Consider the following 25,840-nt stretch of genomic DNA (forward strand, 5'->3'; position numbering starts at 1 on the left):
AAATCCATTTGCTTAGTCATCTTACAGATAACTTCGCTATTTTTACCTTCTTTGCTCTGATGACACTTTACTGTCTATATAATGTGTTTAGCATGCACGTTCTTTTCCAGTGTACAGGGAAAAAGTATCTGCTAATTTTGAGTTGACTTTGTAGAATTGCTATACCTCTTGGCTGTGAAATAAGTAAAATACTTTTCTTAAAACGATCTTAAAGATGCATAGCTGGCATCATTTCCCTTCTAACCATTTTTTACCCCATCTCCCATGTCTGCAATCAAATTTGAATACAGAATATATTCCCTTGCCATTTTACGTGTAATAAAGACTGTGCCCTCAACTCCCCCAGACAGGAAAGTAGTGATGTCTGGGTTCAGCACAGTAATCTACAGGGGAATGAATGCACGATCAAGGGCAATTGCGGATTTTTATTTCTGTGTGTTTGCAGGGGCTGTGACCACACTAACAGGTTGCTCACAAATGGTGGCTTAGATTATCTCTCTTGCAGGCAGCAAGACTTGCATCTTGCCATTCTTATTTGATCTGCAAGTGGTGATGAGAGCTGTATACTTGAATTCAGATTTTCTGAGTAGCAGTCTGCAGTCATTAGGGCAGTGCTTAGACCCCAGAGGCTTTTTCCGTGTTTTCATCCTGTTTCAGTAACTGTGTCTCTTGTTATCTTGTTCCTGAATATTTTCTCTTGTAAGAGGAGACTGTTTGTTGCAGCTGTTAAACCTCAAATGTCTTGAATCTCCCTTAGGGAAGAGGAGTAAGAGTTTCTGAGGTTTCTGCATAAGTAGACTACAGAAACACCTATGTGTCTTTCCCAAGTATACACCCAGGAGGTATTACTGGTGCTCTCCTAACCAGCTGATGGATTCTGGTTGGTTCAGCCTGCGATTCCTCCCTCTTGCTTACTCACTATGTTGAAGAGGTTTAGTAAGGGAACTGGAGTTTCTTTTTTCTTTAGCATGTAATGATACTGGAAACCTCTGTTTGCTTTTGTCAGAGCAGTGTGGCTAAGAGGTGTCAAAGGAAATTATGGATGTTTGTTTGGTCTCCTGGCTGGATACAACCATGAGGGTTTTAGTGAAATGAGTATTGAATAAACATTGGGTAAATCTCCTAGGATGAGCACTGCCTGGAAGCCAGTGTTGGGAGCTGTGATTATCTTCATGGCAGGATTTTAAAAAATGTTTGAGAAGAGTTTTGCACCCTGTGTTTGGTTTCCATTAGTTCAGTGATTGTAATGTTGCTCTTTATGCTCCCTTTAAAACCAACTAACCAACCTTAGGAGAGGATTATCCAAGTAAAATTCTCCACAGCCCATATTGTCATCAGAGTTCCTTTTTTTTTTCCCCCCTCTTTCATGGTTCTGGTGGCTATCCCGGGCCCAGGTGTGACCTACTGCCCTGCTAACGTGCTGGGCTCAACCCCTGGATTTTTTGGAGCCTCTTGGTCCTGCTGTGGGAATCTGAGGCAGTGTGTGCCCCAGTCCCATTGCTCCCACTGCCCCATCGAGGCATCCTCCGTCCTCACGGGGAGACGTGGGGGGTGCCATGGTGGCAGGAAGCCCTGGTGGGAGTGGGTGCCAGGTTCCCCAGGGCCTGTCAGGGCACCTCGCCAGCCTGGGATGGCCATGGCTTTGTGTGCCAGGAGTGGCTTTTGCATGCTTTGGGACACTTACCAGGAGCAGCCATGTGCCAGTGGTGCCCCAGCCTTGCCTTGCAGGCTTGTGCAGGGCATTTAATTTTGCCTCTGTGTTTGGAGATGGTATTTCACAGCTGCTGTGGGCAGGTACTCACAGAGCTGTGTTAGTGGGTGCTTAAATGCAGCTGATGTCAACCCTCACTACTTGTAGTCCACTGCAGTAAACTGAGGAGAGGGAATGGCATCAGCAGCTCCTTTGGGTTTGCTCTTCCCAGCTTCCTGGCCCGCCTTCCCTCCGTTCTCCCTGTCTTTGCGCTGGTCTCCTCCAGCTCTGTCAGTCCCTGACAGGTCTGGAGTGTGTGTGGTGTTTTGGTGCAGTTGTATCTGTTCGACTTGCATCAATCAGTTGCTGTTAAGGCTTATAATCAGTGTAAAATCTCTGGGGTGCAGCTATTTACAGAAACAAAACCCCACCCTTTCAGACTTGCATCAAACAAGAGTTTTATTCTCATTAATTGAATTCCTCTAGAGTCTGATAACTTGGGCATGTTGAAATCAGATAAATAAAAAGCTTCCCTCCCTGGTAGCAATGTAAGCTTTTCCTTAACTCTCTGATCAGAGAGGACTAGACTCTGCTAAGTAAGTAGCCGAAGATCAAAACTTCTGCATATGTCTGCTCATCGGGGAGCGTAGGCAGGAGGACGTTCAGTGTGGTGTATCGGCAGAGGAAGGGTTTATCTCATCCCCCCACCCTCTTTCTCAGTTGATTGGGAAGGATTCTTTTTAGTGACAAATGCTGTTTAGTCACTGTTAGACATGTAGTCTGTGTCTAGAAACTGGGACTGTTCTTTCTTCCAGACCTTCAGATAAACCTGCAGCCCTATGAAGGGGTAAGTCTGCTCTTGCTGAAGTCGGGGTGTATTGCCTTCGGAGCATCTTTCAGGACGCACTGCCCCATCTCATCACATGGGTGCTGAGGCACGTTGCTCTGGGAGGCGGGAGGGCGTTTGGACTTGTGCCCGAGGTGTGGTATTGCTGAGCTGATGCTGTAACCCTGAAAAAATCCAACTTGCAGCTTTTTTCAGACTCCATACTTCAAGTGAGACTTTGGGTCATTGAGGTCATGTCCTTTCTCCATTGCATCTCTTGTGTGTAGTTCCTGTCTTAGTGCTGAAGGCTGGGGCCTCCCTTGTTCAGCAAGTGCTGTTGGTTAGTCCAGGGTCCTTCCTCCTTGTGCCTAGATCACCCATGCCATAACAAAGTATCTGGCTTACCAGCCAGGCTTTTGCTTGTCTTGGTTTTCAGCCAACACCACGCTCCCCTTCAGGCATCTTTCTGCTTTCCCCCTTCCCTGCCACCCCTGGTGCCACTTTTCTTCTTGCACCCTGGACTTGGATTTCCTCCCACCCCTCTTTTGTCAGTATTTGTGTCCCATAGCTAAACACCACTGATACAGTGGCATCTGCCCTCACCCTCAAGGACACTTTTTTCTGTTCTCTCTCCCGTCTCCTGGCCCCACCATCTGCTGCCTCTGCTCCTGCTGTCGTGCAGTGGCATGCAGCCGGCGTAAGTCCCTGACCTCCCCAGCTCAGAGAACGCTCGGCTGCTTCCCTCTGCCTTGTTCCTTATAAATGCTTTTACTTCTCCTGCTTTACTGAGTGCTGCTAATGATACTTCCCTCCCAGCCTGGATAGCCCCTTTTCCACCTTCAGATTTTCTTCTCAAACCTTAGCAACTTTACAAAGAGGACTGACATGCAAATGACAACCCACCTTTACCTGAGGATTTTCCTTGTGCTTTTCACAAAGGTATATTTTCTAACCCTTTTGCTTGCCTTAAGGGTCCCAGCTCATTTTCCTTTCTATCTGCCATTTGCTTTGGTACTCATAGCCTTTCTCACTCAATGTAAAGCTGCTTGGTCCCCTCCTCCTTTAGCAGCTGCCCTGTCCTCAGCAAGCCCCATGGGATGCTCAGTCTGGAGCTCTTGCCTCCCAGCTCTCTGCCAGTTTAGTCTGTCTCTGTGATTTACTTTGCAAGGGTTTTCTTAATAACCCCCACTGCTCTATATCTCAGTCGTGATTGAGCGTTACCTTCCCTGACTTAGCAATTGCTCTTGCAATAACCAGCAATTCTTTCTGGAATGGTTTCCTCCAAGTCCTGTTGTCTGTCTTCTTTCCCCTGCTTCTCTGACAGAGCTTTTCTTATGTCCTCATGAGTATACCCTGCCCAGCTTCAGGGTTTGGTTTTTGGTGGCTATAAGGGGCTATTCTGTGATGCTGTCTGCCTCTTCCTACAGTCCCTGAATCTTGGTATAATAAAAATTGGACTGGCCTCTCTCTGCTGATGTTACAAGTTCATATTTCTGTTCAAATTAAGATCTTGACCTCTGTCTCTGGTGCTTACTTACATTCATGTGCACACACCTGAGTCTTTCTGCTTAAGAAGTATAAGCTGCAGCACTTCCTATTCATCTCCATCTCTGAAATTTGTTCAGGGGTTTTTTTGCTGTCTACTGATTCCCCTGAACTCTCAAATTAGTTGTTCCTCCTTCGCCCTGGCAAATGCAAGATGCTTGTCTTCCCTTTAAAAGCCCTTCTTAGCCTTGTTTTACCTTGTCTTTTCTAGTGCTTCTTCCCTCTGTGTGGTTTTTGATTCCCAGCCTCTGCTTCTTGTTGGGTTTCCTCAGGCTGGGTTCTCAGCAAAATGGCTTATCTTGACTGTGCTGCCTCATCTGCTGCCCCTCCTGGATAACCTGGCAGCCCTTTGGCCAATTTCATGCAAATTTGGCAGGAGCTTGGAGATAAACAGTTCTTGCAAATCTTGTGAAGAGTAGGTAGCCAAGTCAGGGAGGTGGCAAAAGACTGAAGGAGACCGCTCTCTGAGGGTTCTAGCAGTGCTCCAAATGACTGTGTTAGCTGTAGAAGTTCCGGCTGAAGCTTGCAGCCAAATCATAAGTCTCGGAGACAGCCTCCCTCCTGAAGGTATAGGAAGCTAGGCTTCATTAAGTCACTTGCTCTTAGGGTTGTTTGCTAAAAACGGTGGCTTGGAGCCCTTTTGTTTTCTTCTGTGTGCTTGGGAGTAACCTGCAGCAAGCACCTGCAGCACTGCTTCACCTGATGCCTTGCCACAAGGACTGTTAGAGACCCACCGTCGAGGTCTCCCAGCAAAGGAAGACCACGGCACTTCCTTCCATGCTGCCTCGCTCTCTCCTGCTCCCTGGCCTCTCTTGACCCATCTGCTGCCTGCCTGAAGGTGCTGCTTCACAGTATGGCTGAGCTGGTGGAATATCTCAGCTGCTAATGAAAAGGGTTGTTTACTCCCATCCCCAAACACCAAAGAAAGAAATGGTCTTGCTGTCTTAGTGGAAACAAATAGCTCTTCCCTTGGGTCATTCTTCTTTCAGCTCACTATGGGGGTCAAGTACAGGGAGAGGAGTGTCTATGTTGCTAGGATTAAAGCGAGTGAGAAAGCAAGACTACTTTTTTCCCTGTGGCAGCTTAAACTGCATTGTGAAACTACATTTCTAAATTAATTTCCTGGTATGAGGGTGTTTCTGCTGCTGTTTTTTCTGTAGGGGAGCTAGCACAGTGAGGCTGCTCTAAGTAGGGGCTTGGTGCCTAGCTGAGGTAAATAACAGCCTACAGCAGCAACAAATGCAATCCTGTTAGCGTCCTTCACAGAATGGTGAGGTTGGCAAGGACTTCTGGAGGTCATCTGGTCCAAGTCCCCTGCTCAAACAGGGCCACCTAGGGCAGGTTGCTTAGGATCATGTCCAGATGGCTTTTGAATATCTCTGGGGATGGAGAGTCCACAACCTCATTGGGCAAGCTGTGCTTATTAAAAAAAAAAAAAAAAAAAAAAAAAAAAAAAAAAAAAAAAAGTGTGTTCTTGCGCTTTCCAGCTGGTCAGAGACCCCTGATGTGCGGGGTTGTTCTTCCCCAAGGAGGACAATCATGTCTGGTTGTCCTTCTTACTCATTGGTAATAGTATTGCATTATGAATGTCTGTAGAGGCAATGATTATACCTTTTTCTCTCCCAGACTGGAAGCAATAGAAACAAAGTGCTTCTGCGTCTCTTTCCCCCCCCCGCCCCCCTCCAAATACTAGAAAACACCTGTCCTCCCATTTGAAATGGGAGCCTTGGTAATTTGGTAGAAACTATCAGCAGTTGCCATTGCATGTCAAACTAATAAATTACAGTGTAAGGAGACGAAGAGTTCTGACATCTTAATTAGCAATAAGAAGCAACAGGTAGCTGAAGAATCTCCCTGGATCTGTGTGTCTCTTTTAAGTGATGGTGTCTAACTGAATCACAGAGGTTTCGAGAGGGAGCATCTTGCTAGTGTATAGTGAACAGAGAAGAAACCAGAAGAATTTTGGGGCGTAATGGAAACTGCTGTTGCACAGCCATGCTTTGTATTCATGTGATCCTTTATGGTGGGCTGGGAAAACTGTTTTAAAGAAATACATTCTTTTAGCCAATACACTTGACTTTGGGCATAACAACTTAATTTGCTGTTTACTTGGAAGTTCTTTTGCTGAAGAGGAGGTACAAGATGGCAGCTTTGCCTTGCAAATTGGATTTTCTTTCTTGCTAATGGCCATGGCTGAGGGCACAAATGTTTCTTTATTATGCCAGAAGGAAGTGAGAGAGATTGCTTGTGGCTGCATTCATTTCTGGATATTACACTTTAAAACTTTTTGCAGTGCCATTCCTAGAGAACTGTGTGCTCAAAAGGAGGTGCAGTCTGTGCCAAATACAGCTGGAGTGCTTTGGGAGTGGGATGGATGTGCAGCAGGGCAGTTTGTCATCAGCTCTTCAACCCTGTTGATATCTAACAGATTATTAAGTCTCACTACATAGAAATCAAATTATTTAAAGTTAAGCTATTAATAAATGGCTAGGGTGCTGATTTAGAGGTTGAAAAGGAGATGCTCTGGCCCTGCCTAGAAGGACAAGCATGCAAGTAAAGATCCTAGAGAAAGTCAGGGTGCTGAACTGTGATCCTTATCAAAGTAAGGGAGAACCTGGAGACACTCAGAGCAAGGGTAGGGGAAGGAAGCCAATTATGCAACTTCCAGGAGTATGGAAGATGGGCCAAAACACTGGGGTTTCTCTTTGGAGGTAAAGGGAGGAACTTGTGTGTGCTCCCTCCCTCCACATGTTTCAAATGAAGAGAGTAAGAAGCTTTGCTTTTCTTTAGGAAAAGCAGATTATAGGGAAGGTAGGAATGAAGTTCTCCATGGATCAGGAGTATTTTGAGAGACCTCTTAATGAAAGAGAGGGAATTTCCTTAATTAAAGGCTGGGTACTAAATGCTGTTTCCATTTGGCAAGGATAATGTGAAGGTGAGATTTGGGACTCTACACTCTTCTCTCCTGGGAGAGTATTTTAAGTATCCAGGATGTTATGAGGTGAATTACAGCAATAATAGGGGCATTCAGTTGTTTAATACTGGGAGGGATTGTAGAGCATGCAGGAAAATGAAAAAAGAAGTGGCATTAAAACATTATTGACTGTGAAACAAAATGAAGTTTCTTATTGTCTGAGAGTGAGTGATCACACAGGGAATAACGGTTGACAATTCTGGGTGACCCTGGCTGTTGAACACATAGGACCTGAAGACTAAAGAACGATAATAAAAAGAAATACAGAGGCTGCAGGGCATAATGAACTATGTCAGAAATTTCCTGCCTAGCTTTGTCACTCAAACAGTTTCGTTTCCCCCCACCTCTTGATAGGTTGGGAACACATACCAGCTAAGAGTTCAGTGTTCTGAAAAGTGTGTTGATGCTTCATAGCTTTGGTACGAGCACGACAATGCTGAATCTTTTAGAGGTCTGGGAGCAGTACTAGAGACGCAGTGGTAAATGGTACATCCTTCCATGTATTTTAAGAGTTAAAAGAACAGAACAAAACCCAAACATAGGAATCTTGGGAGACTTCACTTTTTGTGCAGGTCTACACTAAATTTTAGGGTGGATACCTGTGGTTACAGCTTCCAAGCTTAGGCTGGGAAGGCAGTAATGAAGCCATAGCTGCTTTTCATTGGAAAATATAAAAGTGCCCTGGGCATTCCAGCAGGCCACTGTAAGTAGACGCTGCTGTGTATTGTAGTGCTTAACCAGACCTGGAACCAGCAGAAGTGATGTAAGTCACTAGGGCATGTATTCAGTGGGTGGTAGGAAAGAAGAAACTCCTGAGGATAAGACACAAGGAGCAGTGCAAGTTAGAAGTAGTGCGTGGGCAAACCAACGCTTCCTGCCTGCATATTCCCAATATAAGTGTAATCTGCCAGGGAGCTTCTGCTTGTGTATTTTTCTCATAATGATAAGGATAGTGATGGTATGGTATATGAAGAACATGCTGATCTGAGAGTTGGAAAAGGGCTGGCAAAGTTCTGTTCTGACCTTGGAGGAACAGAGATAGTTGATTAAATAGATTCTCAGAATGAGCTCTACCTTAAGTACAGAAAAGAACCTATAGGACCTCTCTGTGGTTCTGTGGGGTTAGTTGAAACTGATATCTCCTTTGGGAAATACAAGAATTGCAGATTAAAAGGGACCTTTTTCTCAGCATCTTCGTGGGAGAATAGTCAAACTGTAATAAGCAGTAGGTGTGTTAACACAGATATTTGAGCCCCCAACAGTCATTTACCATTATGAATCTGAACCAGCAGGACAGTTGGCTCAGTCTTCCTCATACATCAGCACGTATTGTTATTCATCTTGTACATCAGGTACGCTTCGATCCACCAGCTTCTTCAAATCCCATGTGAAGTAAGGAGGCTGAGCACCACAAGCTGCCAAGCTCAGGGACCTGTGTGCAGAACAGCTGCCCTGCCATCCTCCTTCCTTTTATTAACATAGGGTATTGCTCTTTCCTCTGACCACAGGCATGGCTGGCTGGCTTCTGGATGCTTGGCTTCATGGCTTTTCAGAGTAAAGCTATACTAGATTAAAGAGTAGTTTCAACTTTAGTGCAGCCAAGTAACTTTAAATCTACTTTCTGATGGGATGATCAAGAATAATAGAATTGTAAGAGCAGGGAGATCTCATGTCATGCATACCCCTGGGCAGGTTCATCTCCACCTTTGGTATTCCTGAGTAAGGTAAATGTCTGTCAGAGGGAGCTGTAGTGTGAGAGACTTCAGTCTCACAAAGCAGTCTCTCAGTTGCCTCATTTTCCTTGCTTCTGGGAAGTTAAAAATATACCTAGCCCCCATGTCCAACCTGACTCTCTGCTGTTTAAGCGCAAGCCTGTTGTTTCTTGTCATCTCAGTGTCCAGTGTAGATAATGAATTATTCCTTCCTTCTTCCAGCATTTTTAGAAGTTTAAAGGTTACAGTAGTAGAGATGAACTGTGGCTCAAGAATATGCTGTTCTAAGGTGGTGTTAAAACCAGCGTATTTTAACATGCCCAATTGTAGACACAAAGAAGGAGCAGTTAGAGGAATGAGACATCCATATAGTGTGAGGTTTGCTTAAATAAAAATAAAAAAAATCACAAGGGCAGATCACATTTAACACTCTGCAGCTGTAGAGTACCAATGCCGTACTGGGAAAAGTAAGGAAGTCATCTGTCAATATGAGGACCAGATCTGAGAAGAACCAAAGGATGAAAAATGGCTCTGATCTTGGCGAGGGGGTTGGATGTCTGACTGGATGTATAATTATAGCAGAGGTACAAGACCTCTTTTGCAGTCAGAACTTGGGAAGCTAGTCTCAGGCCAGAACAGTCTATGGTGATTAAAAGAAAAGTCACCTCTTTCATATTTATTGAAAACATTTTTCTTAAAAGACAGTAAACATCTGCTGTTGAAGTGAGCGGCTGTGAGACGGAACGGCTAGCAGAGATGAGTGAAAGCAGTTGTGTTGGAAGAACAAAGAGCTTCATTGGCGGCTCCTGTCTCGTTTGCCTGTGCTTTGATATTTCCCCACTGATTGTGATATTTCCATACCAATTATTGTATAAATTGTTCCTGGCTGACCTCTCTACTTAGCCATCCTTAGTTGGCTCAGCAGTGGGAGGAATTTGAATGTGGAATGAATAGCTTTTTGAGTCGGTTCAGGAAGGATGGTCCATGCGTTGGGAGTGGTGGGATGGTGGCAGGAGTGGAGGGAGGAGGATAGGGGGTCAGGCACCCTTGATAGCACAATTCAAACATCAAAGCAAAAGGGTGGAGGATAGGGACTGAGTTGTTCTGCAGGTGGCTCCAGCCAGCCTTGCAGTACAGTGAATTCTCTTGGCATAACAAAAAATACACCAATCAAAATACTGTATTTTCCCAGAATGGGGCTTTACAGTAATGGGGGGGTGGCGTGGTGGTGGTGTCTGTGTGTGTGTTAACCACATGTTTTCTTCTGATAGCATTGTTTTTTTCCATCTGGCAGCAGGTTGCAGTGTACAGAGATTGTCCCTGCTGTGACTCACTTAGGCAAAAATTAAGCTTGATCCTAATTTTTATTTGTGCATGTTAACAGGAGACTTCACAGAATAGCAGGTGCATGTTGCTAAAAGATTTTCTCTTGTTTTGGTGTTGCATGTTGGGGCAGAGTCTCCCATAGAGATTATGTTAGTCTTTGGCTGATGAAAAATAAGATGGCCACTTGGGGAAGTGTTCTCAGTGGCTGGACAACAATGAGCTTGGAAGAGTCTTCTTGAAACAAAACACTGTTTTGTGGATATCAGTCCATCCTTTTTCTCTGGACTGCACAGCAGGGCTAAGTAAGGGGCTGGTTTTGGCAAAAACCATCTGTGTCCTCGCTGGGGGACAGAAGGAAGAGAGGAAGGGCCATTCCCTGGGTAGCATCATTCCTGGGGGAGGCTGAAAAGTTAATCTGAATTAAGACGGAATGTAAATTTGGGAGGATATTAACTGTCCCTGAGCAACTCGCTGGAAGCAAAGGCCTGTGCAGGGCATGATGCTCCTGATTTGGGGTAGGGAAGTGGAAACACTGAGGAGTGAGTTGCAGGGGAGCCCTGCTTGCTGCACTACAGTTAACCACATGTGCCCTCTTACTTTGTGAAAGTGGCCAATGCACGAACTGCTGCAGCTCGAAGGCTGCTTCTGCCTGCTGTGCTGTTCCCTGTGGCCTGCTGTCCATAAGCTGCAGGCTGTGGCATTGCCCTGTAGGGCTCTGTCCTTGCTTGTGGTGGGCTGCGAGTGTACGGGAGGCAGGGGGAAGCATCAAATTAACAACACTGGCTAATACAGCAACAGTGCCCTTGGACTGGATGAAAACGCTGTTTCCTTGTTGTCATGGCATCCTTTCCTCCCTGCATGGTCAGAGTGGGGTGGAGGTATGCCTGCTGCCTCCTGTGGTGTTGGGCCAGGCTGAAAGCGCTGAATGCAGCCAGAAGTCTGCTGGCACTCGCCTCGCCTCAAACCGCGCCGTGCCATGAGTTGGAGAGCAAGGGCCAGCCGGGTGGCGAGCCTGGGCTCCTGCACCACTTTTGCCTGGGAGAGCCCCAGACCTGCAGGAGGTCAACAGTTGCCACAGCCTGTGATGCACTTGGCACCTGCACCTGCTCTTGGGTTGTGTGTGCCCAGAGCGTCTCTCAAGCTCGGAAGTAGGCACTTTAGCATAACTGCTCTTTAGCACTTGTGTCTGAATTGTCTTCATTACTAGGGACTTTCTGCCAGGTCCTTTTGTGTGCTGCAGATGCTAATTTGTCATAGCCAAATAGGATTTATGAACTTCTCTGCCCTTCCCTGCACACGGGTGCAGGCTTCCACTTCAGCTCTGAGGGTGTTTTGGGGGAACCAGTTCAGCTGGCCATGTTCAGAGCAGAGATAGCCATGCTTCTAGAGAAAAAGCTGAAAATGGTGCCTTTTTTCACTTCTGTTGTCATGTAGTCAATGCATAGTGTGCAGACCAGATGTGATCCATATGGGCTGAAGAGTATAACCAGTGATGACAGGTTGTGAAGGGGCATGAAGACAGCTGTACCAGTTCAGACTAAGGGTCCTCTACCTAGCTTAGTATCACATCTCAGAAAGCTGTAGGTAGACAGCTATGCAACTATGGCTTGTTTTGGGAGACTCCTGAACCTGATGTCATCTGCCTATTCAGTAGTCTTCTTTCAAGTACTAGTCCTGCCCACCTTTCGACGCACATAAACTTTCCATATCCACAGCATCCCTCAGCAATGACATCCCCATGTCTTCTATGTGCAGCTGCAAGAACTGCCTCACTTGTTTGAAAACTGGATCTGACGAGGTTCAGTTGATAGCGCTTGGCCTTTAAACTAGAAGAGATGGTAACTAGTCAATTCTTGATCATGCTCTCCATGGCATGCATATTTGTATAGACCTTTAACAGATTCCCTCAGTGTCATCTTTTTTCCAGGCCAAAGTCCTCACCTGTTCCATTATTTCTTGTGTGGAAGCCATTCCCTAGTTTTTATCATCGTTGTTGCTCTGATGCTTTTTCAGGAGCACTTATAAATTGAACAAACAATAGCGACAATGAAAAAAAACAACAAATGTGTGCTGTGTATTTGTGCAAGTGACAAGTAGAGGAGGGAGAGGGATCCCTTTGGAAATGCTTTCTAATAGTTGTAGTGAAAGGCACGAAGTAATTTTTAAAGGAAATTTAGGATTAGCATTACCAGTTATTGACAAATAGTACTTTAGAGCTTCTAAGTGAAGGAAAAACTGCTGTAAAGCTGCAGGGGTAGAAACATCCCCTCAAGCTATGTAATCCATTTGGTTTTCAGCACAGTCAGCCCTATGCTTCTGGAAGATACAGAAAATATAAAGACTTCTTTTTTTAATTGCTCTCTAATGATTACAGACCCAGGATAATACTCCTGCCAAGAGCTCAAGTTTCTCTTTTAGATTAAAGGTCTACTGAGTGATTATTGATATCTAAGATACCTTGATGCAACTTGCTGAGGTGCCTTTGGGAGTGGTGCAGGCATAGCACTCGGAGGTGGTGAGAGTGTGTGTGCAAGAGGTTGCTGGTCATTCTGACTCTAATTTTTATTAATTCTTTTGGTGTGTCAATTCTGTGGCAGAATTTCTGTGTGCACAGCCATCCTTTCTGTTATTATGCTCACCTATCCCTGGCAATAGGCCTTGAATCAATGTTCTCAGATAGAATTTTGCACAGCTGTTCTTCTGAAAGGTCCACCTCCTTCCTAAACAGTAAATGTTTGGCACTTTCTGAAACGGGGCACCTTCAAAGTATTTCAAATCAGGCACCTGAAATGACCAGTCATGTCTGGAAAACCTGAGCTCTGAGCTCTGCATGTCTCCCCATGGAAAGGTCAGATCTTGCCATAGTCAGCTGAAGTTGCTGGGAGAGGGCAGGTTTTGCAAAGACAAAGCATACTCAGTAGCTGAGCTACAGTGCTTCTGAGTGAGATGCCTGGCTGGCAGGGATGCTTGACGCTCCTTTCTTGCCCATCGATTGAACAGAGAGGCATTGAAGTTCTGGCATTGATATGACAGACACGCAAGCGGCTGGGTGACTCTTGATGCTGCATTTCTCCATTGCCCTTTCACCTGCCTTTTAGAGCTGCTTTCCATGACATTTATCACGGCCCTGGAGCCTTCTGGGCACTCTGGTGTAAAGGAAGCACTGAGATTGGGTGTCTCTTGGTCCCTGAGTCCTGTATGATCTCTTGCTGCATGATCTTGAGTCTAATAGCCTGGCTGCACCATCCCCTGCTGCCACTACTTTCTCCCGTGCACCTTCTGTCTCCCAGACGGGGCCTGGGAGATGGGTAAGCCAGGGGAAGTGTTGGGAGCTGCCTGGATGTTGTTTGGCTTGCTCTTAGCTCAGAAGGCTGGTGACAATGGCCCTCATCTGTAGGGGATAAGGATCAGGGAATGCTTCCTCCTTATCACTGGGGATTTACTGCCTTTTGGAAAAAAAACAGATGCAGAAACCTATCATTTCTTATTAATTTTAAAGTAGCTCTTGGCTCTCTACCTACTCCATATCAGCCCTTGCGTTGTCAGTAAATTATATTGGATTTGCAATTAAAAGCCAGCTGTGCCAGTGAAGTACCAGCCAAATGCCACCATAACTGTCTCCTGGATGTCCTAGGGGAGGTGTGGAGCACACAGCTCCTCCTCCTGTGAGCTCTTCTCTCACTTCAAGGGGGAAAGATAAGAGTTTAAAATGGGATCTCAGGCGCGTTATTTTTGTTAATCAGAACGCTTACTCGCTAAGAAATGCAGTTCTTTTCTTGATACTGCATGTTTGTGGATACAGAAATTCCCAGAGCTTGAAAACTGCCAAACGCCCTTCACCATGCAAAAAGTTAACGATTTGAGGGGAAAAATTGTAGTGGTGGATGTCTGTCTTGGGCTACTTGTTTTTCTCCTTCCCTTTCTCAATTAAAATGATTTATTGGAGAAGAATCTGCTTCTGCTCTTTGGGGTTTTTTAAGTGTTGAAAAGCATTTGTGCCCATCTGTGTTGGAGCAGGACTTTGCGGCCAGGCAGGGGGAAGAGCACTGTGGATGTGCTGCTCCCTCCCCTCTGGAGATCCATCCTGTTCAAACAGCTTCTGAGCTTTTGTGTCTCACCTCTTGGAGGCTGAACAGCTACTCACTGCAAGTGGTAGCAAAACCCCAGCTGTTTTGTTCCTTCCATGCTGGGGCTGGGCAGGGCTCTTTCTGCACTGGCTTCTTTTGTCCCTCAGCTGCTTGGGCTCCTGGAGCCAGAATGGGAAACAAGGAGCTCTTTGGCTCTTGCCTCTCTCACCTTTGGCTGGATCAGGAAGGTGCAGCAATCCAGTGCGAGAGGAAATAGGAGAGGAGGAATGTGGAAAGTGGGTCTCTTCCAAACCTGGAGCCAAACTCCAGGTTGTAGAGTTACAGGCGAGGTCCCAAAAACCATTGTCAAGGGAAGAAAGAAGCCCACGTTAATGCTGGCCATGAGGGTGGTGGGATTTGACATCTACCAAAAGGCTGCATGTATCAGGGTGCAGAGATCTGCACCGTGGGTCTCCAAGGTTGTGATCTTGCCAGCGAGCTTTGGAAGGGTCAAAGCGTGTCTCTGATAAAATGATGTTTTTCAACTGGGTAGTTGGAAAACTCCTCAAAGAATTCCTATGTAAAAACCAGCACTGCATTCAAAGCCTGCAAAACAAGGTTGTGCACTCAGCTGAGAAATACCTGAATGGGTGTTGTGTGTGCAACTTTTAATTCCTATTGCTACACATTTGCATTGTGGTACAATTTTGTGTCATTGTGTGCGGGGTATCTGTATGCTGTAGCAAGGCTACATGTGCATACAAAAATTGTATTATGAGCTGTCTTTAGGTGTGCAATAAAGATCTTACCCTTCCTGCTGCTTTAAAAACAGTTCACTTCAAAGGCTGTAGTATTTGCTTTGTCCTTTGGCCTTTATGGGGTGAGAGAAGAGGCTGTCTGCACCTTAGATGTGTTAGTTGTCTCTAGCAGTATCTTTCCCCAGGATGAAGAGATTGGTACAGTAAACAGTGGGGGAGTGTTTGCCTCTGTTGTTCCTCTCCCTCTTCATTTTGAACGTACTAGCTTTCCCTGTCCTCCCCTTAAATCACATTATTTCATGAAGAGTAAAAAGAAACATAATTTGGAGCAGCAGCGAGCTGAGCCCAAGTTAATAGTTTGAATTGCACTCCATCTGTTCAGCTGCATGGCCTGATGGATGTGCTGAACCCATTTTTCACAATTTGTTTTAAGCTGGTAAGAACCGTCTCTCCTGGCTCCAGTCCAGGCTGGCTGTGGAGAAGAACTTTATATCTGGACATCCATGTCCAGAGGGCAGGACTGAGCCAGTAATCCCCAGATGCCAGGTTACCTTTTCAGCCTGCAAGCTGCTGGTTTTTGAAAGGTTAAATTCTTCTCTGGGCTTGAACATTGTTGTCAAAAATTAGAGAGGGGTGAAAGAAGCCCAAAGTGCACAGGCACACAGAGGATGAAATTTGCAAACGTGATTATGCAGGACCTGCTTTAAATCGGCTTATTGCTGTTTTATGATGGCAGGCAAGCAGTCACAGAAGCCAGGGTGATTGGCCTTGCCATGTGCACATGATGCTGGTAACTCAATAACCGATGAACACCCACAGTGGTCTCCAGACCTCAAGCCTTTGATGTAGCAACAAACAAGATAGATTGCTGTAATTTATCTGGCCCCTGGAGGGCTGTGCTGGTAATGTGCCATGAGCCCAAGGGCCAGCCATCCATAATCTGTGTAAAAATACAGCAGATCGCAGTCGCTGTGCTGCAGGATTGTCTTTGTTCCGTCCTGCACAAGTTTGCGTGTGTACAGTGCATGGTACTGGGTCTTGATTTCCAGCAGCCAGGGGCGGTAAGTCTTAGTGTAATATGCCCACTCCCTCCATTAACTGTAATTGTTTTTGTTATGTACTCAATATACTCCTTCCATATAGACTTGGGAAGGCAGTGCTGGAAACATGGTATTTCCCTATATGCCTTTACAAGCGTAACAGAGAGTGGAGGTGTGCTGGCTTTAGGGAAAAAAGAATGGTATTTTGTACCCGCTGGAGTCTCCAGCAGGTTTGCTGATGGAGGACAAGTGCTTGTGGCATTGCAATAGGGTGGCCTGGAAACCGCAGGAGAAGGGAGTGTGGCCTCCTGCCTTGCATGTGGGTCTCTCTCCTGGTGGAAGACAGTCCTGGTTGGGCTGTGCCAGGAGAAGAGGGAGTTGTTGCCGGAGCAGGGAGCCCCACAGCAGCTCCCTGGCTGCCTGTGTGCACTGGGGTGCTGCAGAGTGGCTGCGTGCCACCTCCTAGTGTCCTCCAGCAGCGACCCTTGCCTGGATTGCAGGGTGGTGGGGTTGGAAAATAACAGTAGTACTGAAGACAAAGCCCTGTCACCTTGAGTTGCTGGTTTGTTGCCATGCAGTGTAGTACGTTTCTGTGCCTGTATTCTTATCACTACCAAAGAAGGGTTTTATGTTACCTCAACACTGCTTTTTTCATGGGGCATTTCAAAAAACACTTCCCTTGAGTCAGCAAGAAAGCTGCAGTGTGACTGGGGGAGTGCTGTGCCAGAGCCCGATGTGCCAGCTTTAAAATTGGGTGTGAGGGCTTGTCTTGCCGAGCACAGCCATGGAGTGGGTAGGACGGGTACATCTCGGGGGAGGCGCTGGGGCTGGCTGTCGGGAAGTAACACTGGGCTCCTCTCCTCCTGCAGGCATGGCCTTGGCCCAGCGGCAAGTGGCGGTGCAGGAAGGACCCCTCTACCGCACGGAGGGGTCCCATGTCACGCTGTGGTGCAAGGTGAGCGGCTACCAGGGCCCAGCGGAGCAGAACTTCCAGTGGTCCATCTACCTGCCCTCGGCTCCTGAGCGGGAGGTGCAGATCGTCAGCACCGTCGACCCCTCCTTCCCCTACGCCATCTACACCCAGCGTGTGCGCAGCCGTGGGATCTACGTGGAGCGGGTGCAGGGGGACGCTGTTCTGCTGCACATCACCGAGCTGCAGGACCGGGATGCCGGGGAGTACGAGTGCCACACACCCAACACCGACGAGAGGTACTTTGGGAGTTACAGCGCCAAGATGAACCTCGTGGGTAAGCCGTCCTGCTAACGGTGTGGCTGTGGTGACAAGGAGTCTCCCAAATGGAGCGTGGCACAAACCCTTGAACCACCCATGAGCACAGTAGTCCATATAAGCTGTCAGGAAAAACACCGCTGAGGGAGAATAGGAGCAGAGAGCACATAGTGGTGTGAATTGAAGGAAATTACCATATAGAGACGTAGGAGTTACCAAGCTTTCTCTAGTAATAAGGCCCTTGTAAAGAAGAGACACCAGGCAGCATAGCCAGAGAGAGAAACATTTGAAGCTGTGCCTGAAAGCAAGAGGGACATGGAACTGATTTACTCGGAGAGAGAGGGGGAGGGAGGCTGCTCCAGATGGCACAAGCTACAGAGGAGAGAGCTGTGTGCCAAAGGTGGTGAACTAGCTGAGTGGGGAAGAGCAGAGCAGTAACAAGCAGCCTGTAAAGGGAACAGGAGGACAGTCATCTTCAGGCTGTAACGGTGGGCAGTGCTGAATGGGTCCTGAAACCAGCACACTGATCACATCAAGCTGTCTGTAGATGAATGTGGGGGAGTTGGTTCAAAAACAGGTTCTTTAGAATTTGGAGTATTTCCACGGCACACCTCTGGCTAGCTTGTTTAACTATTTCGAGATTCAGCTTGCTTTCTGTATCTCAAAATGGGATTGGGTTTGAAGTCTCTAACTTGGCTAAAGAGCAGTCAAATAGCTTCCATCAAACTCTTTGGCTGAAGGACTCCTAAAAGAGCTCCTCCTCAGCAGAGACACCCCTCTAGCAAATTTAAGCCTGCAGACAGCAGGCTCACTTTTCTTAGGAGACATTCATGAGCCAGCAAGTCTCTGGTTTGGAAACCACTTTGGCGTTATCCAAGACGTGCTAGCCAGTCAGGGTGTTGCCGGCTCAGGCTGTGTTGACATGGGGAAACCCATTGTGAAAGGAGCCAAGGTGTGAACTCAAATCACAAAAGCCCTCCTTTTGGGTTGTGCTTCTTGCCTCCAGCTTGTGTGCACCTTGGCTCCTTCCCATCAGGGGTGCCAACCCAGCCACTCTCCCAGGTGAAGCCCCGTGGCCTGGGTCCAAACTCTTATTTAGGTGCTTGCTTTCCCATCTGATGTCTGTGAGCCGTCAGGAGGTAGATGTCTGAATGCTATTTTCTGCCTTTTTTTGTAGTTCCGTGATTTGCTTCAGGATTGTGGTTCCCCCTTTAGTTTGAACAAGACTGAGTCAGCATTGCCACTGTAAAGTCACCTCCGGGAGTAATGCCCATTGAAAACCAACACCCGGTGAAAGAAAGTGCCTGGGGGCAGGGTGCGGTTGTGGCAGTCAGTTTGCAGCTGGGTTGCTCTGCCAGGGAGCTGCACCCTGTGGAAACCAGCCAAAACCCCACGAGCTGGGGTCCTTACAGGAGAGCCCTTAGAGCAAGTGTGAGCCCCTGCATTAGCTGCTGGCACGGGGTGAGCAGAGCCAGCCTATCTGATGGCAAGGCAGCGGGGTGAGCATAGCCAGCCTATCTGATGGCAAGGCAGCGGGGTGAGCATAGCCAGCCTATCTGATGGCAAGGCAGCGAGGAGCTCCACCGCTGCTCTCCCTGGGGCTGGGGAACCAGTGCCTGCCAGGTTTTAACTGCAGCTCAGCAGCTGCTTCAGAGGTTAGCCCAGGGTTTGCGGGGTTGATATGCTTTTGCTCTGTCCTACCCTGGCCACAGGGACAAGCCGTGTAAGGTTTGGGACTCTATAGACACCTATGAATCATCTTTGAAGACATTGGCTTCTGGGCTTGTGTGTTGGGATGCCATAGAAAATTGACCTGAAGTACCTTCTAGTGGATGAGTTAAATCACACTGTGCCCCTTCATGGATGCTTGTGCTCAGAATTTGGGGCCCTAATTTGGTATATCTTAATTTCTGAAAAATCACTTCAGAAGTGACTTAGGGTCACTTGCATTTTGAAAGTGTGTATCTGCAGGTTTCCTCTGTGTTTTAACTAAACTCTGACAGAAACTGAATTTTCCAGAGTGCTCCTTGTGATGACCTGTAGACAAGAAGCCCTTAGAGAGGGCCTCCCCTCTGACTCCTGTTTATGTGAACAGACCCATCGGACCCTGAAGTCCTGCCAGGGAAACGGGCTTCTCTCTGCAGGGCTGAGCAAACCACATGCCTTTTTTTTTCCCCTGTCATTTTAGCTTGCAGCTACAGGTTGTGGATTTTCAGTCTGGCTTTGTTGCTGCAGACAACATGCGAGAAGAGGTACACAAGAGCTAAATGAGAGTTATTGTTCTCATTTCCTCAGAAACAGAACCAAACTTTTTTTTTTTTCTTTCTTTCATCCAGTTATGAATTTTTAATTGACTCATTAGATTGAGTGGCTCTTTTTTGGCAGCAGCAAAGCCTGGAGGGAGACAGGTTTGTTAGCATCTCTATGCTCTACGTTTTTGTATGAAATGGATGGGTTTGGAGCAGTGTTGATTTTAGACTTGCTACTCTGGCAGCTTTGAGTTGTTGTGTCCTGTGGTTTGAGGGAAGAGCTGGAGAAAGTCTCCCCTTTTCACCCAGGTGATACAGCCCTGTGTTGGGGAAGCTGCATGGCACACTGGTACAGCAGCATATGGGGCTGTTCTCTGCACCGGGACATTGCAGCTTACAGCAGAGCAGCTGGAATGTGTCTTTGCTCCTGCCATCTGAAAAGTATTGAGGCATATGTATCCAGGGCTCTGCAGCTGCTAAAAAATAGTCTTGTCAGATTCAAAGATGTGCCAGTTGGGCTTGAAGTGCCCTTCTGTCCACCTCATGAACAGCAAGTATGATTGGTTGTCCCTCTCACATTTTTGGTGTCTCCACTCAAGGTTCCTTTTAATTCATTGAGATCTTGGCCAGGATCTGGTACCACTCTGAGGACCTGAAGTCTCTAATGGTCTGGAGCAAGAAATGCTCTCCAAGCACTCTGTGGGACTCTTGGGCATGCAGTGCAAGTGGTCATCTCCCTGAAGCTAGGAATGGGGTCAGTGATGTGGTTCGAGGGCCTTCTGCTGTGGGGAAATGTGTATCGAGGCTTAACCTTTTTTCACTGCTCTTCAATTTACTTCAGTTGCTTCAAAAATAAGTCTTTCTGTATCTTGCTACCCATCTTCTCATCTCCTCCTGAGCTACATCATTGGGAAGGAGTTACACCTGGGCTGTGAGATGTGTTAGGAGGAAGAATTTAGGACATCTCAAACTGAGTTGCAGAGGCTGGGGGAGGTAGCAAAAAAAAAAACGGGTGCAGCTCTTCAGGATGTTGTGGAACCATGGCCTTGTGATTGATTTATGAGAAAGGATTAGCCCATGTACAAAGTCTGCAACTCCATTATTTGCCTTCAGAATTCAGTTCCCCAAGACTGACTGACACAAAATTGCTTAGGCTAGTTCATTCTCTCTTACTCAGCATGGAGTGAAAAGATTTTTTAGGAGATGGGATGAGTGGCCTCCCACTCATCTAACAGCAGACACATTGCCTAAGATATATTTTGAGGCAGTATCTGGCACAGGAGGACAGAGAGGGACAGATCTGGAGCGCAACCCATCTTTGTTTAAGTGCATCCTTCTCTAGGTTGACTAAAGAGAGAGCTAGACTTGGTTAGGCAGCTGATGTTGAGTGAAATGAATTCTTCCAGTAGTGACTGAAGACTTGGCTGCTTTTGGAAGCTTCTCCCCTGGGGTTCCTAAGGCAACTGATGGAAATTTTGGCTTTGTAGTTGAATTGGGAAGACACTTGGGCACACTGAAGAGGGGAGTTGCATAACTCTATCGATTAAATGGGGGATCTGGGGATCATCCATACCTGACTGGCAATTGTATCCTGGCCTGCTTGTTGCTGGCTGTGAGAAGTATGTATGCGGGCTGGTCCTTCACTTTTTGAAGAAATTAAGGACAGCGATGAATTTACAGGTGAAGGAAAGCAGCATCCCAGTAACATAGCATCCCCACTGGCAGGACAGCATTATTTTCCAGATTGTCATTGGAATTATCCCTGTCTTAATAACTCTTGAAATGCGGGCAGAAGAGGAGGTTTCTGTGCAGTAATTTAGATAGTAAAGCTCCGGGGGTGCTGTGCAATCTGAGAAACTGGTTTGTGCTTCTCATCTTGTGTTGATGGGTAAATAAACTTCTGTTTTGCTGTGGGGTAGACGTGAGTACATGGCAGTTACTTCACAGTGTGTGAGTCACTGCAAATTTGTACTCCACTATATCTCTGCAATGAGTTGTTTGTGTGCCTGTACCCTTACATAGATAACACCAAAGAGGCCTGAGTCTAACCTCCTCAGAAGCTTCAGACTTTTATCTCAAGTGGGTTTTTTTTTATCTGTGCTCCCAAAAACGTTGAGCTCTTTCAGAGTAAGTGATTTGAGGGAAGAAATAGAGCTTTGAGGTTTTTCTTAAACAGGTAGTGACAGAGCAAGAGAAGGGTTTCAAAGCATTTGGGGAGGTTGCAGCTCTTGTACTCCCTATTTGGGGGGTGGCAGCTGTACAGCATTAATCCTAAATGAGTTAAAGCAAAAAAAGGAAAGGGGTTTGAACAGGGGAAGAGACCATGGCCTCCACGGATACCAGAGTGGGAACGAGCAATTTTGGTGCAGACTTGAGAAACAAGTAGCACTCAGACACAGCTGTCTTTGTGGCCGGTGGGACCTGCTATGAAGCTGGTAGTGCCTGCTGGGATGGTCGCTAGTGTCTCCTGCCTGTCAGGCTCAGGTGAAAGGGGGGCAGAGAGCATTTGTGCTTGCTGGGTGCTATTCAGTGTCCTGACCACCTTCTCAGCCCAGCCACACTTCTGCTCTCTGCTACTTCTCACTGGTCTCACCCTGCTTGGGTAGGCTGGTGCCTTCATCTCTGCCCTATTACCCTGGGTCCTGCCTGGCTGTGATGGCTCCCAGGGGCTGGGTGTGTTTTTTTGGCTGGCAGCCCCATTGTGGTGAAGTTTCAGCATTGTGCCAGGCTTTGGAGTGGTGGTGGACAAGAGCACTGGTGGGCTGAAGACCCAGCTGCCTCTCTGCCTGAGGTCAGTGCTGGCTGTGACTGTGCTTGGTGGGGTCTCATCTTCAAATACTGAGCTGCCAGAGTTGCTTGCAGCTCTCTGCAGACCAGAACTCAGTCCAAGGGTACTTTGACCATGCCTTTAGGAGCGTGTCTTGTAGTGGTCCTCTCTGCCCTTGAACTGTGACATGTAACTATATGGCCAGCTGCAAGGCAATGCTTGGGATGGGAAGGATAACTGTAGGGTGTGTATGAGAGGGTTTGGTGGCATGGGAGGTGGAAGAAAGATTTATACAGGGTAGAGACTTAGCACGGGAAGGGAAGGCGCTGCATGTGTCTCAGACAAGCACTCAAGAGAAGAAAGTAGGCCTCTTTTGTTGAACTTGCAACCAAAAATCTCCAGAATCTCTCTGTGGAGAGCTAAAGGGAATGTAGCAGCCAAAAAAGAAAAAACCTTTTATTAGCCTGTACCAGCTGCTGCTGCTTGTTGCCAGCAGCTTCTCCTCTTCTTCATCAAGTGCTTCCATACGTGATCTATCTGCACACAGAGCAGAGGGAGAAAGTCATGTCACAGGATTGCCATGTTTGGGAGAGCACCGTCTGCTCCTGGGAACCTACTGGGGGGACCTGGGGCAAGAGCAATCACTTTTGTTCACATGGGGCTCATGGATCACAGTGGCTGCTATTCCAGCCGTCAACTGGTCTGAAGGTGGCCTTGCTTGAGGGAGGTGTTGGAGAGAGAGATGACAATCTTGCAGACAAGGATCTACCAGTTTTGATAGAAGTCTTTGAGGATTCTTCTTTCTATGTTGCCTCCTTCTTCGCCCAAGACAGGTGAAAGTGTTTGTCATTGTACATCAGCAAGCAGCTTGTGTCCTGGGGAGGCCAGGCTTTTTGGAGATGAGCAACAGCAGGCCAAAATTGAAACGAGCAGTTCAGGCTGCCCCAAGAGGTTGCACAGGCTTCATCTCTGAAGGGTTTCAAGACCCAACAGGATCCAGCTCTGAGCAGCCTGGTCTGACCTTATAGCTGACCCTACTTGAGCCTGTAGTTGCACTACAGGCCCCCTGAGGTCACTTCCACCCTGAATTGTCCTATGATCCCATGATGCACCACTTGGCTGCTGTGCAGTAGGAACCTCTGTTAGGCAGCAGTTTTGAGGGAGGGTGTTTAAGGAAAGGTGTAAAATGGTATATAACAGTTATGTCAGTGCTAAATAATGGCATAACGTTGGTGATCTCAATCAGGTGAGAACAGCAGGGACCTATTGTACATCCCCAGATTCTTTTTTCTGACATATATTTGTATTTCGTATGTTTCTTATTTCTTTAGAGTGCTTGCAGGAGTTTGTCTCTATTGCTTTGCTCTGGTGTACGAAGGTAGAATTTGGAGATCCTAAATTCAGATGTCTTAGTCTCTCTGAGGCCATCTCAGCAGCTTTGCTGCCTCCATGAAAAATGTGGATGTTTTATTTGGCCAAGCTGTCAGTTAACCAAAGTGAGTTCTAGGACTGGTGGTGTTGAAATTCCTGCTTTGTGTGTTAGCATTCATCTTTGCCTGTTTGGGCTCTGCTTGTTGCAGTAATTAGCTCCCCAGAGGAGTAAAATGTCCTTCACTTTCAAATTACCCTTTAGCTGACATTAAAATAAAAGAAATTTAAAAAAAAAAATCAAATACCTTCTCCTAGGTGGTCCTTTGCAACTAGACAAAGCGTATTTTGTTCTTACTGTCCTCCTTTACGTGCCTAAATCTCTCTGTAGTAGCCTTGGAAAAAAAATTCTACCAATGCTGCTTTGCTTTTTCTTTCTGTTCTTACTACGGATGGAAAGGGAGTGTTTGCTGTTAATGAATGAGGAATGAAGGGGGGTAAACATACTTACCTCTGGCATTTCCTATATGCACAGCCTGGGGAATTGCACCAGCAAACCAGAGTACCCAGTTTCTGATGCTGTGTAGCAGTAGGGGGCTACAGGCATCGGGTCCTATCATGCTGCAGACTCGCTGCATGTCCCTGGATATGGCTCTCACCGTCTCCCTCACCATTTTCCAGCTGGTAGAATTAGGGATAATAGCATACACGCTTTTCACAAAGTCTAAGCTAAATAATTGTGAAGTGCTTTGAGCTCCTTAGATAGCTGGAGTTAGAAACAAAGGCTTATATTTCAGCTCTGCCTGGTAATGATGCTGAATAGGATTCATCTCCAGTCCTGCTTAGTCATTTGTGATGTCTTGGAAGTATAGCTGCTTAAGCTCACCCAGTTTTGCCCTTGCAGAAGCTGTGAGGCTCTTAGGCGCTATCAGGCTGAGGGGGCTGGTGGTCGGCAGTGCTGCGGGCAGGCACATGGGAGCTGGGCACAGGCAGCCCTGCTGCCTGTGGCTCCGGAGCTGGCAGGAGGGGCTGCTTCCTTGCAGCCCGTGGTGCCATGGGCAAGCATGAAGCCAGTCCAGAGGCTCCATGCCCCTTCTGGATTTAAAACTCCTGCTGGTAAGAGGAAGGCACTAAGACCTGTTGAAATTTCTGGTCCTTTTTTTTTTTTTTTTTTTTTTCCTTTTTTTTAAAAAAAAAAAAAATAATTCTCAGCTTTAGTCATATACAGTCTGGCAATTAATTGCATGGGCTAGCTCTTCCTTGTGCTTTCCACTTTTTTGTAGATACCATTCAGGTTATAACTGAAAGCTTGTGACAGAAATCTCTGCATGTGTCCTCGCGTTGCTAGACAAGGTTGACTCATTATTTTGTGTATCTTTATCTCATCCCCTGTTACTATATTTTCCTGCTAAACGCTTCCAATTACTCCTGTTTTGTTGCAGTACACCCTTTCCTATTCTTTCCTGTTGAAATTGCTTGCCTAATCTTTACTTTCTTATTGTTGTATTACATGACATCACTTCTCCACCGCTATTTGTGTAGGAGAAACGGAACAAATTTAGGCAAACCATGCCTGAAAAAATGGCTAATCCATTGTATCCACTCTCTTCTTTCTTTGCTGTCTTTTTTTTTTTTTTCCCCCTCCTCCCTCGCCTTCCTGCCCTGTGTCTCAAAACCACAGGCAACTTGGTGGCGTGACATGCTTTGTGGGGAGGGCTCTCAGTTGTGGAACTGATTCTTTCTTTTATTCCCCCATCCACCTACCCATTTCTCAAAAATCTGGCATTAGACACATTTGGGGCACATCGCTGTATTCCATATGTTTTTCCTACATTGTCCCTTTTGAGGTAGAGGTACTTATTTAAATTTAGCTAGAGTGTGGAGAAGATTTACAATAAGAATATGTGTCCTTTTTTTATGCATGTCTGTACACTTGTACCTGTGCATTGTAAGGAAAAAATGTATTCTAAAATGCATTTCTAAAAATGTAAATTAATAAAGCCTCAGGCAATTGCACAGCCCTCTGCTTGCAAATCTAGGCTGGTCTTTAAAATGAGCCCCCTCGTTTCCTGACTTTCTACGTCTCTTACTTGTCAGAAAGGGAGGTGCAGAAGCCCAAATGCTGACTTGCCTTCAGACTGTAAAGAGCTGCAGTGTTTTGCTTGGGTAGGTTTCTGTGCAGCACTGAGCCTGGATAATAAAATCAGACCAGTCAGTTAAAATGATCTTTGAAAACTAAAGCAGTCTTTCCTGCAAAAGCCTCTTTCTTAAAGGCTCGGAATTGCCCTCT

The 25,840-nt window shown here is 46.6% G+C and overlaps 1 protein-coding gene across 2 annotated transcripts in view; it reads left to right on the top strand.

The window, feature by feature from the left end:
- The window catches only part of IGSF3 (immunoglobulin superfamily member 3), a 128,909-nt gene that overhangs the window by 41,429 nt on the left and 61,640 nt on the right, over nt 1-25,840 (top strand). For both annotated transcript variants that reach the window (XM_026841233.1, XM_026841234.1), the window contains exon 2: nt 16,808-17,185. In XM_026841233.1, the coding sequence (XP_026697034.1) occupies nt 16,808-17,185 (378 nt within the window). The remainder of the gene's footprint in view (nt 1-16,807; nt 17,186-25,840) is intronic.

This window comes from Athene cunicularia (assembly GCF_003259725.1).
Source record: "Athene cunicularia isolate RWA chromosome 1 unlocalized genomic scaffold, athCun1 chr1_part3, whole genome shotgun sequence".
In the NCBI taxonomy this organism is placed as follows: domain Eukaryota; kingdom Metazoa; phylum Chordata; class Aves; order Strigiformes; family Strigidae; genus Athene; species Athene cunicularia.